General features: G+C 37.2%; 1 protein-coding gene across 1 annotated transcript; it reads left to right on the top strand.

Moving 5' to 3' along the window:
- The first annotated feature begins 580 nt into the window (after positions 1 to 580).
- On the top strand, positions 581 to 18,189 carry LOC121506327 (CD59 glycoprotein-like). Its single transcript, XM_041782090.1, has 5 exons — positions 581 to 692; positions 8,197 to 8,273; positions 12,675 to 12,776; positions 13,670 to 13,743; positions 17,883 to 18,189. Exons 2-5 carry the CDS (start codon positions 8,219 to 8,221, stop codon positions 18,003 to 18,005), a joined length of 354 nt encoding a protein of 117 aa, XP_041638024.1. The 5' UTR covers positions 581 to 692; positions 8,197 to 8,218; the 3' UTR covers positions 18,006 to 18,189.
- The last annotated feature ends 3,298 nt before the right edge of the window (positions 18,190 to 21,487 follow it).

The following is a 21,487-nucleotide window of genomic DNA, read 5'->3' as shown; positions in this document are numbered from 1 at the left end:
TATGATAAACATCAATCAATCTAATTGATCAGTAGAATAAACATCAATCACTCTTATTGATCAGTATGGTAAAAATCAATCACTCTAATTGATCAGTATGATAAACATCAATCACTCTAATTTATCAGTAGAATAAACATCAATCACTCTAATTGATCAGTAGGATAAAAATCAATCACTCTAATTGATCAGTATGATAAACATCAATCAATCTAATTGATCAGTAGAATAAACATCAATCACTCTTATTGATCAGTATGGTAAAAATCAATCACTCTAATTGATCAGTATGATAAACATCAATCACTCTAATTTATCAGTAGAATAAACATCAATCACTCTAATTGATCAGTAGGATAAACATCAATCACTCTAATTGATCAGTAGGATAAACATCAATCACTCTAATTGATCAGTAGGATAATGAATCAGAAACATAAACTCTGGTTTTCAGGTCGTATTAAAGTGTTCAACAAAGCATTGTTCACAAACATTCAAACAAAGGGCTTTTCTAAAATGATGCTGATTGGTTCCTCCTAGTGGGCGGGCTTTCACAGCTGCACTCTGCTGTCAGTCATAGTCTGACTCACTCGCTTTCATCACCAGCGAGACCACAATAGTTCTGCTGACCCGCAGGAAAGCACCTGGACCAGGAAAAGACCAGGACCAAAGACGAGGACTGCTGCTGCTCAGTGAGTACACACAGAAAAATACACTCAGACAATAAGAAGACAGAAAAATACACTCAGACAACAAGACAACAGAAAAATACACTCAGACAACAAGACGACAGAAAAATACACTCAGACAACAAGAAGACAGAAAAATACACTCAGACAACAACAAGACAGAAAAATACACTCAAATAAGAAGAAGACAGAAAAATACACTCAGACAACAAGAAGACAGAAAAATACACTCAGACAATAAGAAGACAGAAAAATACACTCAGACAACAAGACAACAGAAAAATACACTCAGACAACAAGACGACAGAGAAATACACTCAGACAACAAGACGACAGAAAAATACACTCAGACAATAAGAAGACAGAAAAATACACTCAGACAACAAGACAACAGAAAAATACACTCAGACAACAAGACGACAGAAAAATACACTCAGACAACAAGACAACAGAAAAATACACTCAGACAATAAGAAGACAGAAAAATACACTCAGACAACAAGACAACAGAAAAATACACTCAGACAATAAGAAGACAGAAAAATACACTCAGACAACAAGACAACAGAAAAATACACTCAGACAACAAGACGACAGAAAAATACACTCAGACAACAAGAAGACAGAAAAATACACTCAGACAACAAGACGACAGAGAAATACACTCAGACAACAAGAAGACAGAAAAATACACTCAGACAACAACAAGACAGAAAAATACACTCAAATAAGAAGAAGACAGAGAAATACACTCAGACAACAAGAAGACAGAGAAATACACTCAGACAACAAGAAGACAGAAAAATACACTCAGACAACAACAAGACAGAAAAATACACTCAAATAAGAAGAAGACAGAGAAATACACTCAGACAACAAGAAGACAGAAAAATACACTCAAATAAGAAGAAGACAGAAAAATACACTCAGACAACAAGACAACAGAAAAATACACTCAGACAACAAGACGACAGAAAAATACACTCAGACAACAAGAAGACAGAAAAATACACTCAGACAACAAGAAGACAGAAAAATACACTCAGACAACAAGAAGACAGAAAAATACACTCAGACAACAAGAAGACAGAAAAATACACTCAAATAAGAAGAAGACAGAGAAATAAACTCAGACAACAAGAAGACAGAGAAATACACTCAGACAACAAGAAGACAGAGAAATACACTCAGACAACAAGAAGACAGAAAAATACACTCAGACAACAAGAAGACAGAAAAATACACTCAGACAACAAGAAGACAGAGAAATACACTCAGACAACAAGACGACAGAAAAATACACTCAGACAACAAGACAGAAAAATCACTCAGACTACAACAAGACAGAAAAATACACTCAGACAACAAGACAGAAAAATACACTCAGACAACAAGACGACAGAAAAATTCACTCAGACAACAACAAAACAGAAAAATACACTCAGACAACAAGACAGAAAAATCACTCAGACAACAACAAGACAGAAAAATACACTCAGACAACAACAAGACAGAAAAATACACTCAGACAACAAGACGACAGAAAAATACACTCAAATAAGAAGAAGACAGAAAAATACACTCAGACAACAAGAAGACAGAGAAATACACTAAGACAACAAGAAGACAGAAAAATACACTCAGACAACAAGAAGACAGAAAAATACACTCAGACAACAAGAAGACAGAGAAATACACTCAGACAACAAGAAGAAAAATACACTCAGATAACAAGAAGACAGAGAAATACACTCAGATAACAACAAGACAGAAAAATACACTCAGACAACAAGAAGACAGAAAAATACACTCAGACAACAAGAAGACAGAAAAATACACTCAGACAACAAGACGACAGAAAAATACACTCAAATAAGAAGAAGACAGAAAAATACACTCAGAGAACAAGAAGACAGAAAAATACACTCAGACAACAACAAGACAGAAAAATACACTCAGACAACAACAAGACAGAAAAATACACTCAGACAACAACAAGACAGAAAAATACACTCAGACAACAAGAAGACAGAAAAATACACTCAGACAACAAGAAGACAGAAAAATACACTCAAATAAGAAGAAGACAGAGAAATACACTCAGACAACAAGAAGACAGAAAAATACACTCAGACAACAAGAAGACAGAAAAATACACTCAGACAACAAGAAGACAGAGAAATACACTCAGACAACAAGACGACAGAAAAATACACTCAGACAACAAGACAGAAAAATCACTCAGACTACAACAAGACAGAAAAATACACTCAGACAACAAGACAGAAAAATACACTCAGACAACAAGACGACAGAAAAATTCACTCAGACAACAACAAAACAGAAAAATACACTCAGACAACAAGACAGAAAAATCACTCAGACAACAACAAGACAGAAAAATACACTCAGACAACAACAAGACAGAAAAATACACTCAGACAACAAGACGACAGAAAAATACACTCAAATAAGAAGAAGACAGAAAAATACACTCAGACAACAAGAAGACAGAGAAATACACTAAGACAACAAGAAGACAGAAAAATACACTCAGACAACAAGAAGACAGAAAAATACACTCAGACAACAAGAAGACAGAAAAATACACTCAAATAAGAAGAAGACAGAGAAATACACTCAGACAACAAGAAGACAGAAAAATACACTCAGACAACAAGAAGACAGAAAAATACACTCAGACAACAAGAAGACAGAGAAATACACTCAGACAACAAGAAGACAGAAAAATACACTCAAATAAGAAGAAGACAGAAAAATACACTCAGACAACAAGACGACAGAAAAATACACTCAAATAAGAAGAAGACAGAGAAATACACTCAGACAACAAGAAGACAGAGAAATACACTCAGACAACAAAGACAGGGAAATACACTCAGACAACAACAAGACAGAAAAATACACTCAGACAACAACAAGACAGAGAAATACACTCAGACAACAAGACGACAGAAAAATACACTCAGACAACAACAAGACAGAAAAATACACTCAGATAAGAAGAAGACAGAGAAATACACTCAGACAACAAGAAGACAGAAAAATACACTCAGACAACAAGACGACAGAAAAATACACTCAAATAAGAAGAAGACAGAGAAATACACTCAGACAACAAGAAGACAGAAAAATACACTCAGACAACAACAAGACAGAAAAATACACTCAAATAAGAAGAAGACAGAGAAATACACTCAAATAAGAAGAAGACAGAGAAATACACTCAGACAACAAGAAGACAGAGAAATACACTCAGACAACAAGAAGACAGAGAAATACACTCAGACAACAAGACGACAGAAAAATACACTCAGACAACAAGACAGAAAAATCACTCAGACAACAACAAGACAGAAAAATACACTCAGACAAAACAAAACAGAAAAATACACTCAGACAACAAGAAGACAGAAAAATACACTCAGACAACAAGAAGACAGAAAAATACACTCAAATAAGAAGAAGACAGAGAAATACACTCAGACAACAAGAAGACAGAAAAATACACTCAGACAACAAGAAGACAGAAAAATACACTCAAATAAGAAGAAGACAGAGAAATACACTCAGACAACAAGAAGACAGAAAAATACACTCAGACAACAAGAAGACAGAAAAATACACTCAAATAAGAAGAAGACAGAAAAATACACTCAGACAACAAGAAGACAGAGAAATACACTCAGACAACAAGAAGACAGAAAAATACACTCAGACAACAACAAGACAGAAAAATAAACTCAGACAACAAGACGACAGAAAAATACACTCAGACAACAAGACGACAGAAAAATACACTCAGACAACAAGAAGACAGAAAAATACACTCAGACAACAAGACGACAGAAAAATACACCCAGACAACAACAAGACAGAAAAATACACTCAAATAGGAAGAAGACAGAAAAATACACTCAGACAACAAGAAGACAGAGAAATACACTCAGACAACAAGAAGAAAAATACACTCAAATAAGAAGAAGACAGAAAAATACACTCAGACAACAAGAAGACAGAAAAATACACTCAGACAACAAGACAGAAAAATACACTCAGACAACAAGACGACAGAAAAATACACTCAGACAACAACAAGACAGAGAAATACACTCAGACAACAACAAAACAGAAAAATACACTCAGACAACAAGACAGAAAAATCACTCAGACAACAAGAAGACAGAAAAATACACTCAGACAACAACAAGACAGAAAAATACACTCAGAAAACAACAAGCAAGAAAAATCACTCAGACAACAACAAGACAGAAAAATACACTCAGACAACAAGAAGACAGAAAAATACACTCAAATAAGAAGAAGACAGAGAAATACACTCAGACAACAAGAAGACAGAAAAATACACTCAGAAATCAAGACGACAGAAAAATACACTCAGATAACAACAAGACAGAAAAATACACTCAGATAAGAAGAAGACAGAAAAATACACTCAGACAACAACAAGACGAAAAAATACACTCAGACAACAAGACAGAAAAATCACTCAGACAACAAGAAGACAGAAAAATACACTCAGACAACAACAAGACAGAAAAATACACTCAGACAACAAGACGACAGAAAAATACACTCAGACAACAACAAGACAGAGAAATACACTCAGACAACAAGAAGACAGAAAAATACACTCAAATAAGAAGAAGACAGAAAAATACACTCAGACAACAAGAAGACAGAAAAATACACTCAGACAACAAGACGACAGAAAAATACACTCAGACAACAACAAGACAGAAAAATACACTCAGACAACAACAAAACAGAAAAATACACTCAGACAACAAGACAGAAAAATCACTCAGACAACAAGACGACAGAAAAATACACTCAGACAACAACAAGACAGAAAAATACACTCAGACAACAAGACGACAGAAAAATACACTCAGACAACAACAAGACAGAGAAATACACTCAGACAACAAGAAGACAGAAAAATACACTCAAATAAGAAGAAGACAGAAAAATACACTCAGACAACAAGAAGACAGAAAAATACACTCAGACAACAAGACGACAGAAAAATACACTCAGACAACAAGAAGACAGAAAAATACACTCAGACAACAAGAAGACAGAAAAATACACTAAGACAACAAGACAGAAAAATACACTCAGACAACAAGACGACAGAAAAATACACTCAGACAACAACAAGACAGAGAAATACACTCAGACAACAACAAAACAGAAAAATACACTCAGACAACAAGACAGAAAAATCACTCAGACAACAAGAAGACAGAAAAATACACTCAGACAACAACAAGACAGAAAAATACACTCAGAAAACAACAAGCAAGAAAAATCACTCAGACAACAACAAGACAGAAAAATACACTCAGACAACAAGAAGACAGAAAAATACACTCAAATAAGAAGAAGACAGAGAAATACACTCAGACAACAAGAAGACAGAAAAATACACTCAGAAATCAAGACGACAGAAAAATACACTCAGATAACAACAAGACAGAAAAATACACTCAGACAACAACAAAACAGAAAAATACACTCAGACAACAAGACAGAAAAATCACTCAGACAACAAGACGACAGAAAAATACACTCAGACAACAACAAGACAGAGAAATACACTCAGACAACAAGAAGACAGAAAAATACACTCAAATAAGAAGAAGACAGAAAAATACACTCAGACAACAAGAAGACAGAAAAATACACTCAGACAACAAGACGACAGAAAAATACACTCAGACAACAACAAGACAGAAAAATACACTCAGACAACAACAAAACAGAAAAATACACTCAGACAACAAGACAGAAAAATCACTCAGACAACAAGAAGACAGAAAAATACACTCAGACAACAACAAGACAGAAAAATACACTCAGACAACAACAAGACAGAAAAATCACTCAGACAACAACAAGACAGAAAAATACACTCAGACAACAAGAAGACAGAAAAATACACTCAAATAAGAAGAAGACAGAGAAATACACTCAGACAACAAGAAGACAGAAAAATACACTCAGAAATCAAGACGACAGAAAAATACACTCAGATAACAACAAGACAGAAAAATACACTCAGATAACAACAAGTCAGAAAAAAATACACTCAGACAACAAGAAGACAGAAAAATACACTCAGATTACAACAAGACAGAAAAATACACTCAGATAACAACAAGACAGAAAAATACACTCAGATAACAAGAAGACAGAGAAATACACTCAGATAACAACAAGACAGAAAAATACACTCAGACAACAAGAAGACAGAAAAATACACTCAGACAACAAGAAGACAGAAAAATACACTCAGACAACAAGACGACAGAAAAATACACTCAGTCTGATCTACAAGATCTACACAGATCTACAGTCTGATCTACAGTCTGATACAGTCAGACAACAACAAGACAGATCTACACTCTGATCTACAGTCTGATCTACAGACAACAACAAGATCTACACACTGATCTACAGTCTGATCTACAGTCTGATCTACAGTCTGATCTACACTCTGATCTACAGTCTGATCTACACTGATCTACACTCTGATCTACAGTCTGATCTAAACTCTGATCTACACACTGATCTACAGTCTGATCTACAGTCTGATCTACAGTCTGATCTACACACTGATCTACACACTGATCTACACTGATCTACACACTGAACTACACTGATCTACACACTGATCTAAACTCTGATCTACACACTGATCTACACATTGATCTACACTGATCTACACACTGATCTACACACTGATCTACAGTCTGATCTACAGTCTGATCTACAGTCTGATCTACACACTGATCTACAGTCTGATCTACAGTCTGATCTACAGTCTGATCTACACACTGATCTACACACTGATCTACAGTCTGATCTACAGTCTGATCTACAGTCTGATCTACACACTGATCTACAGTCTGATCTACACACTGATCTACACACTGATCTACAGTCTGATCTACAGTCTGATCTACAGTCTGATCTACACACTGATCTACAGTCTGATCTACAGTCCGATCTACACACTGATCTACAGTCTGATCTACAGTCTGATCTACACACTGATCTACAGTCTGATCTACAGTCTGATCTACACTCTGATCTACAGTCTGATCTACACTGATCTATACTCTGATCTACAGTCTGATCTACACTGATCTACACACTGATCTACACTCTGATCTACAGTCTGATCTACAGTCTGATCTACACACTGATCTACAGTCTGATCTACAGTCTGATCTACAGTCTGATCTACACTCTGATCTACAGTCTGATCTACACTGATCTACACTCTGATCTACAGTCTGATCTACACTGATCTATACTCTGATCTACAGTCTGATCTACACTGATCTACACACTGATCTACACTCTGATCTACAGTCTGATCTACACTGATCTACACACTGATCTACAGTCTGATCTATAGTGTGATCTACACACTTTGATGACATTGTGTTTGTAGTTTCAGCTGACCTGAGTTGAAAATGAAGCGCTCCCTGCTGGTGTCTCTGCTGCTGGGCTCAGCTCTCATTGGTCTGGGTACGTTCAATTATCACATGACTAATCAATATGTGTTCATTCATGGTCAATTATTAAATCTTTATCAATAATTTCATCGTTACCAATAATTTCATCATCAATAATTTCATCGTTACCAATAATTTCATCATCAATAATTTCATCGTTGCCAATATTTTCATCGCTACCAATAATTTCATCATCAATAATTTCATCATTATCAGACAACCTAGATAAAAGGTCATAAATGCTCCTATACTTTGCTAGCTTCAAGAGGTCTGATTTGAGACTGTAGATGTCCTCACAGAGACTGTAGATGTCCTCATAGAGACTGTAGATGTCCTCACAGAGACTGTAGATGTCCTCATAGAGACTGTAGATGTCCTCACAGAGACTGTAGATGTCCTCATAGAGACTGTAGATGTCCTCACAGAGACTGTAGACATCCTCACAGAGACTGTAGACATCCTCACAGAGACTGTAGATGTCCTCACAGAGACTGTAGATGTCCTCACAGAGACTGTAGATGTCCTCATAGAGACTGTAGACATTCTCACAGAGACTGTAGACATCCTCACAGAGACTGTAGATGTCCTCATAGAGACTGTAGATGTCCTCACAGAGACTGTAGATGTCCTCACAGAGACTGTAGATGTCCTCACAGAGACTGTAGACATCCTCACAGAGACTGTAGATGTCCTCACAGAGACTGTAGACATTCTCACAGAGACTGTAGACGTCCTCACAGAGACTGTAGATGTCCTCACAGAGACTGTAGACATTCTCACAGAGACTGTAGACGTTCTCAAAGAGACTGTAGACGTCTTCCTAGAGACTGAAGATGTCCTCATAGAGACTGTAGATGTCCTCATAGAGACTGTAGATGTCCTCACAGAGACTGTAGATGTCCTCACAGAGACTGTAGATGTCCTCACAGAGACTGTAGACATCCTCACAGAGACTGTAGATGTCCTCACAGAGACTGTAGACATTCTCACAGAGACTGTAGACGTCCTCACAGAGACTGTAGATGTCCTCACAGAGACTGTAGACATTCTCACAGAGACTGTAGACGTCCTCACAGAGACTGTAGATGTCCTCACAGAGACTGTAGACATCCTCACAGAGACTGTAGACGTCCTCACAGAGACTGTGGATGTCCTCACAGAGACTGTAGACATCCTCACAGAGACTGTAGACGTCCTAACAGAGATTGTAGATATCCTTGTAGGGACTGTAGAAGTACTGGTAGAGACTGTAGATGTCCTCATAAAGACTATAGACATCCTCATAGAGACTGTAGACGTTCTCAAAGAGACTGTAGAAGTCTTCCTAGAGACTGAAGATGTCCTCACAGAGACTGTAGATGTCCTCACAGAGACTGTAGACGTCCTCACAGAGACTGTAGACGTCCTCACAGAGACTGTAGACGTCCTCACTGAGACTGTAGACGTCCTCATAGAGACTGTAGACGTCCTAACTGAGACTGTAGATGTCCTCATAGAGACTGTAGATGTCCTCACAGAGACTGTAGACGTCCTCATAGAGACTGTAGACGTCCTCACTGAGACTGTAGACGTCCTCACAGAGACTGTAGATGTCCTCATAGAGACTGTAGACGTCCTAACTGAGACTGTAGACGTCCTCACAGAGACTGTAGATGTCCTCACAGAGATTGTAGACATCCTCACAGAGACTGTAGATGTCCTCATAGAGACTGTAGATGTCCTCACAGAGACTGTAGATGTCCTCATAGAGACTGTAGACGTCCTCATAGAGACTGTAGACGTCCTCATAGAGACTGAAGATGTCCTCATAGAGACTGTAGATGTCCTCATAGAGACTGTAGATGTCCTCATAGAGACTGTATACGTCCTCATAGAGACTGTGGATGTCCTCATAAGGACTGTAGACGTCCTCACAGAGACTGTAGACGTCCTCATAGAGACTGTAGATGTCCTCACAGAGACTGTAGACATCCTAACAGAGATTGTAGATATCCTTGTAGGGACTGTAGAAGTACTGGTAGAGACTGTAGATGTCCTCATAGAGACTATAGACATCCTCATAGAGACTGTAGACGTCCTCACAGAGACTGAAGAAGTCCTCGTAGAGACTGAAGATGTCCTCATAGAGACTGTAGATGTTCTCATAGAGACTGTAGATGTCCTCACAGAGACTGTAGAAGTCCTCGTAGAGACTGAAGATGTCCTCATAGAGACTGTAGATGTCCTCGTAGAGACAGTAGACATCCTCGTAGAGACTGTAGATGTCCTCGTAGAGACAGTAGACGTCCTCGTAGAGACTGTAGATGTCCTCGTAGAGACTGTAGACGTCTTCCTAGAGACTGTAGCGTCCTCGTAGAGACTGTAGATGTCCTCATAGAGACTGTAGACGTCCTTGTAGAGACTGTAGATGTCCTCGTAGAGACTGTAGATGTCCTCGTAGAGACAGTAGACGTCCTTGTAGAGACAGTAGACGTCCTCGTAGAGAAAGTAGATGTCTTCAAAGAGACTGTAGATGTCCTCGTAGAGACTGTAGATGTCCTCACAGAGACTGTAGACGTCCTCGTAGAGACTGTAGACATCCTCGCAGAGACAATAGACGTCTTTGTAGAGACTGTAGATGCCCTCATAGAGACTGTAGACATCCTCGTAGAGACTGTAGACATCCTCACAGAGACTGTAGACATTCTCACAGAGACTGTAGACGTCCTCACAGAGACTGTAGACATCCTCACAGAGACTGTAGACATTCTCACAGAGACTGTAGACGTCCTCACAGAGACTGTAGATGTCCTCACAGAGACTGTAGACATTCTCACAGAGACTGTAGACGTCCTCACAGAGACTGTAGATGTCCTCACAGAGACTGTAGACATCCTCACAGAGACTGTAGATGTCCTCACAGAGACTGTAGACATTCTCACAGAGACTGTAGACGTCCTCACAGAGACTGTAGATGTCCTCACAGAGACTGTAGATGTCCTCACAGAGACTGTGGATGTCCTCACAGAGACTGTAGATGCCCTCATAGAGACTGTAGACGTCCTCGTAGAGACTGTAGACATCCTCACAGAGACTGTAGATGTCCTCACAGAGACTGTAGACATTCTCACAGAGACTGTAGACGTCCTCACAGAGACTGTAGATGTCCTCACAGAGACTGTGGATGTCCTCACAGAGACTGTAGATGCCCTCACAGAGACTGTAGACATCCTCACAGAGACTGTAGATGTCCTCACAGAGACTGTAGACATTCTCACAGAGACTGTAGACGTCCTCACAGAGACTGTAGATGTCCTCACAGAGACTGTAGATGTCCTCACAGAGACTGTGGATGTCCTCACAGAGACTGTGGATGTCCTCACAGAGACTGTAGATGTCCTCACAGAGACTGTAGATGTCCTCACAGAGACTGTAGACGTCCTCACAGAGACTGTAGATGTCCTCACAGAGACTGTGGATGTCCTCACAGAGACTGTGGATGTCCTCACAGAGACTGTGGATGTCCTCACAGAGACTGTAGATGCCCTCATAGAGACTGTAGCGTCCTCGTAGAGACTGTAGATGTCCTCACAGAGACTGTAGATGCCCTCATAGAGACTGTAGACGTCCTCGTAGAGACTGTAGACATCCTTGTAGAGACAGTAGACGTCCCTGCAGAGACAGTAGACGTCCTCGTAGAGAAAGTAGATGTCTTCAAAGAGATTGTAGATGTCCTCGTAGAGAAAGTAGATGTCCTCACAGAGACTGTAGACGTCCTCGTAGAGACTGTAGACATCCTCGTAGAGACAGTAGACGTCCTCGTAGAGACAGTAGACGTCCTCGTAGAGACTGTAGACATCCTTGTAGAGACTGTAGACATCCTTGTAGAGACTGTAGATGTTCTTTGTCTTCACTTTCTGATTGAGGAGGCTGAAGCGTTGGGAATGTTCGTGTCCTGGACTAATCCAAAGATACAGGTGTTTGGGGATGCCTTGGATGCTGCAGTCAAATCTGTGTCTGTGAATGGTAAGAGTGTGGAAGTTGTAGACCACTTCATCTGTCTTGGCATAGTAATCCTTCATTCCACTGACTGTGAGGCTGAGATTAACCGCCGTCTTGGATTTGTACACGGGGTGATGGGTTCACTGAGCAAGACAATGTGTCATTCCTGGTATCTGAGCAAGCCTACTAAAGTCAGAGTCTATCAGTCCTTGGTCTTTCCGGTCTTGCTATACTGTTGTGAGGCCTGGGTCTTGATGACCAGAGGTGCTGGCTGGACTCCTTTGTGACAACTGGTCTTCATTTCATTTTTGGGTATCGTTACTAGACTGTGTGTCTAATACTAACGTGCTTAGAATAGCAAGGATGGGAGGGTAAGTTTCCTGATATGAGAACTGAAGCTACACCTTCACGGGCATCATATCTTGTTTTTCAGGCTCAGCGATTCGCTGTTACAGCTGCAAAGACTACACCGCCAGCTGCTCCAAACAACGAGACTGTAGCTATGATGACGCCTGTCTGACACTTAATGAGAGAGGTACACCTGAACACTGTACACCTGAACACCTGAACAGAACACCTGAGCACCTAAAAAGAACACCTGTAGACCTGAACACATGGACAAAGCACCTGAACACCTAAACACCTGAACAGAACACCAGAACACCTGAGCAAAACACCGTACACCTAAACAAAACACCGTACACCTGAAGACCTGCACAGAACACCATACACCTAAACACCTGAACGGAACACCTGTAGACATGTACATCTAAAGAGCTGAACAGAACACCTGACCAGATCACCTAAACACCTTGACAGAACACCTGTACATTTGAACATCTTAGCACTTAAACACCAGTACTGAACAATACCTGTACACCTGTACACTTAAACACTTGAGCGCCTCTACACCTGTACAGAACACCCAAAAACGAGAACACTGGTACTTGAACACTGTACATTTTACAGTAATCCTGATATTTTTATTTGATATTTCTTTTTCTGATATGTCAATCTTGAACTGTTTATTCCTGACTTGTCTCATTGTATCTATCCTGATGTTTTAATCCTGATATGTTAATCCTGAAAAATTAATCTTGATATGTTAGTCCTGATGTTTTTATCCTGATGTTTTAATTCTGATATGTATATCCTGATATTTTAATCTTGATATTTCTATTCTGATGTTTTATTCCCTATAAGTTACTCCTGATAAGGTGACAGTGATTTGGTAATCCTAATATTTAAATCCTAATGTCATAATCCTGATGTTTTTATCCCAGTGTTTAAAAGATGATGATTTTTTTCTAATGTTTGAATCCCGGATTTTTCATAGTGATTCATTTATCATGACATTTTTATCCTGTTGTTTTAATCCTGATGTATTAATTCTGATTCTGTTGTTCTATGTTTCATGGTGTTGTTCAGGAGGGATGACTTATCGCCAGTGTCTGAAGTACTCAGACTGTGAGTACAGCCGACTGAGTCAGATGTTTCCCCAGGTAAACTCACCTCTACCTACACAGTTATACGACCAAAATAGTCCACTACTGAAACATTCAAGGACTGAAATATTCCACAACTGAAACATTCAACAACCGAAATATTCAACAACTGAAACATTCAACAACTGAAACATTCAACAACCGAAACATTCAACAACTGAAATATTCCACAACTGAAACATTCAACAACTGAAATATTCAACAACTGAAACATTCAACAACCGAAATATTCAACAACTGAAACATTCAACAACTGAAACATTCAACAACCGAAACATTCAACAACTGATATATTCCACAACTGAAACATTCAACAACCGAAATATTCAACAACTGAAACATTCAACAACTGAAACATTCAACAACCGAAACATTCAACAACTGAAATATTCCACAACTGAAACATTCAACAACTGAAATATTCAACAACTGAAACATTCAACAACCGAAATATTCAACAACCAAAACATTCAACAACCGAAATATTCAACAACTGAAACATTCAACAACTGAAATATTCCACAACTGAAACATTCAACAACTGAAATATTCAACAACTGAAATATTCAACAACCGAAATATTCAACAACTGAAACATTCAACAACCGAAATATTCAACAACTGAAACATTCAACAACTGAAGCATTCAACAACTGAAATATTCAACAACCGAAACATTCAACAACTGAAATATTCAACAACTGAAACATTCAACAACTGAAATATTCAACAACTGAAACATTCAACAACCGAAATATTCAACAACTGAAACATTCAACAACTGAAATATTCCACAACTGAAACATTCAACAACTGAAACATTCAACAACTGAAATATTCAACAACTGAAATATTCAACAACCGAAATATTCCACAACTGAAACATTCAACAACCGAAACATTCAACAACTGAAACATTCAACAACTGAAATATACAACTGAAATATTCCACAACTGAAACATTCAACAACTGAAACATTCAACAACTGAATCATACAACAACTGAAACATTCAACAACCGAAATATTCAACAACTGAAATATTCAACAACTGAAATATTCTAGTACTGAATGATTACACTTCTAAATTATTCTACTACTGACTTATTCTTATAGTGAAATATTCCACCACTAAATATTCCACTACTGAAAAACTTCACCACTGAAATATTCCACCACTGAAATATTCCACCACTTAAGTATTCCACCACTGAAGTATTCCACTCATGAAATATTCCACCACTGAAATATTCCACCACTTAAGTATTCCACCACTGAAGTATTCCACTCATGAAATATTCCACACTGAGGTATTCCACTATTGAATTGTTCTACTACTTAAATATTCCACGACTGAAATATTCCACTAATGAAATATTCAACGACTGAATTGTTCTACTAATGAAATATTCCACTACTGAGGAATTCCATTATTGAAATATTCCACTACTGGGGTATTCCACTACTGAAATATTCCAACACTGAAGTATCCCACTAATGAAATATTCCACTACTGAAATATTCCACCGCTGAAAAACACTTCTAAATTATTCTACTACTGACTTATTCTAATAGTGAAATATTCCACCACTGAAAAACGTCACCACTGAAATATTCCACTACTGAAGTATTCCACTACTGAAATATTCCACTACTGAAATATTCCACTCCTGAGGTATTCCACTTCTGACATATTCCACTACTGAGGTATTCCACAACTGAAATATTCCACTACTGAGGTATTCCACTACAGAGATATTCCTCACTGAAATATTCCAGTAATGAAATATTCCACTACTGAAATATTCCACTACTGAGGCATTCCACATCTGAAATATTCCACTAATGAAAATTCAACTACTGAGGTTTTCTACTACTTAAATATTCAGCTACTGAGGTATTCCACTACTGAAAGATTCCACTACTGAAATAACCCACCACTTAAGTATTCCACTACTGAAATAACCCACCACTTAAGTATTCCACTACTGAAATATTCCACTACTGAGGTATTCCACTACTGAAATATTCCACTACTGAGGTATTCCACTACTGAAATAACCCACCACTTAAGTATTCCACTACTGAGGTATTCCACTACTGAAATATTCCACTACTGAGGTATTCCACTACTGAAATATTCCACTACTGAAATATTCCACAACTTAAGTATTCCACTACTGAAATATTCCACTACTGAAATATTTCACTACTGAGGTATTCCATTACTGAGGTATTCCACTACTGAAATATTCCACTACTGAGATATTCCACTACTGAAATATTCCACTACTGAAAGATTCCAGTAATAAAATATTCCACTCCTGACGTGTTCTACTATTAAAATTCCACCGCTAAAATACTCCACTACTGAAATATTCCACTACTGAGGTATTCCACTACTGAAATAACCCACCACTTAAGTATTCCACTACTGAGGTATTCCACTACTGAAATATTCCACCACTTAAGTTTTCCACTACTGAAATATTCCACCACTTAAGTATTCCACTACTGAAATATTCCACTACTGAAATATTCCACTACTGAGGTATTCCACTACTGAAATAACCCACCACTTAAGTATTCCACTACTGAGGTATTCCACCACTGAAATATTCCACTACTGAGGTATTCCACTACTGAAATATTCCACCACTTAAGTATTCCACTACTAAAATATTCCACTACTGAGGTATTCCACTACTGAAATATTCCACTACTGAGGTATTACACTACTGAAATATTCCACCACTTAAGTATTCCACTACTAAAATATTCCACTACTGAAATATTCCACTACTGAAATATTCCACTACTGAAATATTCCACTACTAAGGTATTCCACTACTGAAATATTCCACTACTGAGGTATTCCACTACTGAAATATTCCACCACTTAAGTATTCCACTACTAAAATATTCCACTACTGAAATATTCCACTACTGAGGTATTCCACTACTGAAATATTCCACTACTGAAATATTCCACTAATGAAAATTCCACTACTGAGGTTTTCTACTACTTAAATATTCAGCTACTGAGGTATTCCACTACTGAAATATTCCACTACTGAAAGATTCCAGTAATGAAATATTCCACTACTGAGGTATTCCACTACTGAAATATTCCACTACTGAAATATTCCACTACTGAGGTATTCCACTACTGAGGTATTCCACTACTGAAATATTCCACTACTGAGGTATTCCACTACTGAAATATTCCACTACTGAAATATTCCACTACTGAGGTTTTCCACTACTGAAATAACCCACCACTTAAGTATTCCACTACTGAAATATTCCACTACTGAAATATTCCACTACTGAAATATTCCAAAACTGAATAATTCCACACACTGAAATATTTCACTGTTGAAATAGTCTCACACTGAATTATTCCTGTAATGATGTATTCTACTCCTGAATTTTAGGCAATAATTTAATTTATAAATGCTCAGACTGAATACTAAAAAATACTGTTTGTAATGAGTATTGTTGATGTAAATAATGACTGCTAAAAATGCTCATAATGAATGCTTATAATGCTAATAATGAGTGCTTATAATGCTAATAATGAATGCTAATGATGCTAATAATTAATGCGTATAATGATATTATGAATGCTTATAATTCTAATTATGAATGCTTATAATTCTAATTATGAATGCTAATAATGCTAATAATGAATGCTTATAATGCTAATAATGAATGCTAATTATGCTGATATTGAGTTCTACAGATGCCAATCATGACTGCTAATAATGAAAGCTAAAATGCTAATAATACCGATACTGAATGCTGGCAGTGAAAGCTAACCATGCTTATAATGAGTTCTCCTAATGCTCATAATAACTGCTAATAATTACTGCTTCTAATACTGATTATGAATGCTAATAATGCCAATAATAATTATAATGCCGAAAATGCTACAAATCACTGCTAATAATGTTAGTTTTGATCACTGATAATGCCAGTAATCCTAGTTATCAATGCCTGCAATACTAAAAAGCCATGCTAATAATGCTAATAATCAGTGATAACAATAAGAAAGTCTATTTCCTGTAAACTCTGTCATCATGCATCTAATAAAACAATGAAAACAAACCCTGTATTTTCATTGGTCTTTTGCAGGTTTCCAGTTTCACCTTTAAGTGCTGTAACTCAGACCTGTGTAACTCAGCCCCTTCCTCTGCAGCGAGCTCTGTCATTGGTCTGCTGGCCTCGGTGGCAGTCATGTTGTGGTGCATTCACTGAACCTGTGGACTAACTGTAAACTTTTGTGTCTGATTGGTTTAAAATGGTCTTAACTGACATGAAGATGATATAAATATTTATTACACTCAATAAAACAAATATTCAGACGTTCACAATAGATTTAAAGAAAAACATCAATATATTCAGACATTCACTAAAGATAAAAACATGAATATTCAGACATTCACAATAAATTAAAAAAACATGAATATTCTGATATTCACAAAAGATAAAAACACATAAATATTCAGACATTCATTAAAGATAAAAACATGAATATTCAGATATTCATCAAAGATAAAAACATGAATATTCAGACGTTCACTAAAGATAAAAACATGAATATTCAGACGTTCACTAAAGATAAAAACATGAATATTCAGACATTCATTAAAGATAAAAACATGAATATTCAGACATTCATTAAAGATAAAAACATGAATATTCTTACATTCTCAAAAGATAAAAACACATAAATATTCAGACATTCATTAAAGATAAAAACATGAATATTCAGACGTTCACTAAAGATAAAAACATGAATATTCAGACGTTCACTAAAGATAAAAACATGAATATTCAGACGTTCACTAAAGATAAAAACATGGATATTCAGACGTTCACTAAGGATAAAAACACAATTTTTCACAAATCTACTAAAGATAAGAATATAACAAGTTAAAAATGTACACATTTTCATTGAATTGAGGTCAAATAAACAAATTTTAACCAACATTGATATTCATGTATTAAAGAAAAACTTTTGTTTAATTTATAATTTTATTTATGAGTAATTTTGAAATGACACTAACTGGAAACATTTAAAATAAATGTTCAAAATGTAAACATTGTTCAATAAATAAAAGTGGTAAAATCAGATTCTTTTTCTTGTTTGTTTTTTCTTACTGAGTCTTATTTTAATATCAAATTATAAATGTTAGTAAGCTATCATTATAAGAACACTTCAATGCCAGAAATCTCCTTTTTTGTTATCTGTTTTGGAAACTTTTGTAAAAATGGGTGGAACTGGCGAAGAGCAAGAGAAACATTTGGTTCTCATTTGCTAACTCTGTTCTACAGCTTGGAAGGAAAAAGCTCCCAGCATCCCCAGCTTCACCAACATTCCATCCTTGCCTTTGAAGACATCATCATTTAAAGCTAATAAACAGTTCATAGTTTCATTTTTTACAGTGTTCTATGAATCATTTTAACAGTATTGTTTTCTACAGTGTTCCTAATATCATTTTACAGTATTCTTAGTTTCATGTCTTACAGTGTTCTTCTTTTTTCAGTGCTCTTAGTTTCTTTTTTGCAGTGTTCGTACTATCTTTTTATAGTGTTCTTGGTATTGTTTTACAGTGTTCTTAGATTCATTTTTTAAGTGCTGTTAGTTTCACTTTTTACAGTGTTCTTGGTGTCACTTTTTAACAGTCTTAGTATCATTTAAACAGTATCATTGTTGCAGTGTTGTTAGTATCATTGTTACAGTGTTCCTACTATGATTTTTTACAGTGTTCTTAGTAAAAGTGTTTAGGTCTGACCGCCTCAAAAAGGGGGGAGGGGTAGCTGTATACATCAAAAACAAATTTCAGGTCCCTTTATTGCTCTCTAAATATGTTATTAAACGATATGAGTTTTTAGCATCAGAGCTTCAAGTCTCTAATTCTCTTGGTCTGACTGTTGTTGGCTGTTACTAATTCTCTTTGTCTGACTGTTGTCGGTTGTTACTAATTCTCTTGGTCTGACTGTTGTTGGCTGTTACTAATTCTCTTGGTCTGGCTGTTGTTGGCTGTTACTAATTCTCTTTGTCTGGCTGTTGTTGGCTGTTACTAATTCTCTTTGTCTGGCTGTTATTGGCTGTTACTAATTCTCTTTGTCTGGCTGTTGTTGGCTGTTACTAATTCTCTTTGTCTGACTGTTGTTGGCTGTTACTAATTCTCTTGGTCTGACTGTTGTCGGCTGTTACTAATTCTCTTTGTCTGACTGTTGTCGGCTGTTACTAATTCTCTTGGTCTGACTGTTGTTGGCTGTTACTAATTCTCTTGGTCTGACTGTTGTTGGCTGTTACTAATTCTCTTTGTCTGACTGTTGTTGGCTGTTACTAATTCTCTTTGTCTGGCTGTTGTTGGCTGTTACTAATTCTCTTTGTCTGACTGTTGTTGGCTGTTACTAATTCTCTTTGTCTGGCTGTTGTTGGCTGTTACTAATTCTCTTGGTCTGACTGTTGTTGGCTGTTACTAATTCTCTTGGTCTGACTGTTGTTGGCTGTTACTAATTCTCTTTGTCTGGCTGTTGTTGGCTGTTACTAATTCTCTTTGTCTGGCTGTTGTTGGCTGTTACTAATTCTCTTTGTCTGGCTGTTATTGGCTGTTACTAATTCTCTTTGTCTGGCTGTTGTTGGCTGTTACTAATTCTCTTTGTCTGACTGTTGTTGGCTGTTACTAATTCTCTTGGTCTGGCTGTTGTTGGCTGTTACTAATTCTCTTTGTCTGGCTGTTGTTGGCTGTTACTAATTCTCTTTGTCTGACTGTTGTCGGCTGTTACTAATTCTCTTGGTCTGGCTGTTGTTGGCTGTTACTAATTCTCTTTGTCTGGCTGTTGTTGGCTGTTACTAATTCTCTTTGTCTGGCTGTTGTTGGCTGTTACTAATTCTCTTTGTCTGGCTGTTGTTGGCTGTTACTAATTCTCTTTGTCTGACTGTTGTTGGCTGTTACTAATTCTCTTTGTCTGGCTGTTGTTGGCTGGTACTAATTCTCTTTGTCTGACTGTTGTTGGCTGTTACTAATTCTCTTTGTCTGACTGTTGTTGGCTGTTACTAATTCTCTTTGTCTGACTGTTGTTGGCTGTTACTAATTCTCTTTGTCTGGCTGTTGTTGGCTGTTACTAATTCTCTTTGTCTGACTGTTGTCAGCTGTTACTAATTCTCTTGGTCTGACTGTTGTCGGCTGTTACTAATTCTCTTTGTCTGGCTGTTGTTGGCTGTTACAAATTCGCTTGGTCTGACTGTTATCGGCTGTTACTAATTCTCTTTGTCTGACTGTTGTCGGCTGTTACTAATTCTCTTTGTCTGACTGTTGTCGGCTGTTACTAATTCTCTTTGTCTGACTGTTGTCGGCTGTTACTAATTCTCTTTGTCTGACTGTTGTCGGCTGTTACTAATTCTCTTTGTCTGACTGTTGTTGGCTGTTACTAATTCTCTTGGTCTGACTGTTGTCGGCTGTTACTAATTCTCTTGGTCTGACTGTTGTCGGCTGTTACTAATTCTCTTGGTCTGACTGTTGTCGGCTGTTACTAATTCTCTTTGTCTGACTGTTGTCGGCTGTTACTAATTCTCTTGGTCTGACTGTTGTCGGCTGTTACTAATTCTCTTGGTCTGACTGTTGTCGGCTGTTACTAATTCTCTATGGCTGACTGTTGTTGGCTGTTACTAATTCTCTTGGTCTGACTGTTGTCGGCTGTTACTAATTCTCTTGGTCTGACTG

The sequence above is a fragment of the Cheilinus undulatus genome, linkage group 24 (genome assembly GCF_018320785.1).
Source record: "Cheilinus undulatus linkage group 24, ASM1832078v1, whole genome shotgun sequence".
In the NCBI taxonomy this organism is placed as follows: domain Eukaryota; kingdom Metazoa; phylum Chordata; class Actinopteri; order Labriformes; family Labridae; genus Cheilinus; species Cheilinus undulatus.
The sequence above is the reverse complement of the archived record's forward strand: the minus strand, read 5'-3'. Positions and strand labels throughout refer to the sequence as shown.

Excerpts from the sequence above, each read along its gene's own strand:
- LOC121506327 (XM_041782090.1), top strand. The coding sequence starts at position 8,219 with ATGAAGCGCTCCCTGCTGGTGTCTCTGCTGCTGGGCTCAGCTCTCATT. Across the intron at positions 12,777-13,669 it reads TCTGACACTTAATGAGAGAG|GAGGGATGACTTATCGCCAG; the intron begins GTACACCTGAAC and ends GGTGTTGTTCAG. Across the intron at positions 13,744-17,882 it reads TGAGTCAGATGTTTCCCCAG|GTTTCCAGTTTCACCTTTAA; the intron begins GTAAACTCACCT and ends GGTCTTTTGCAG.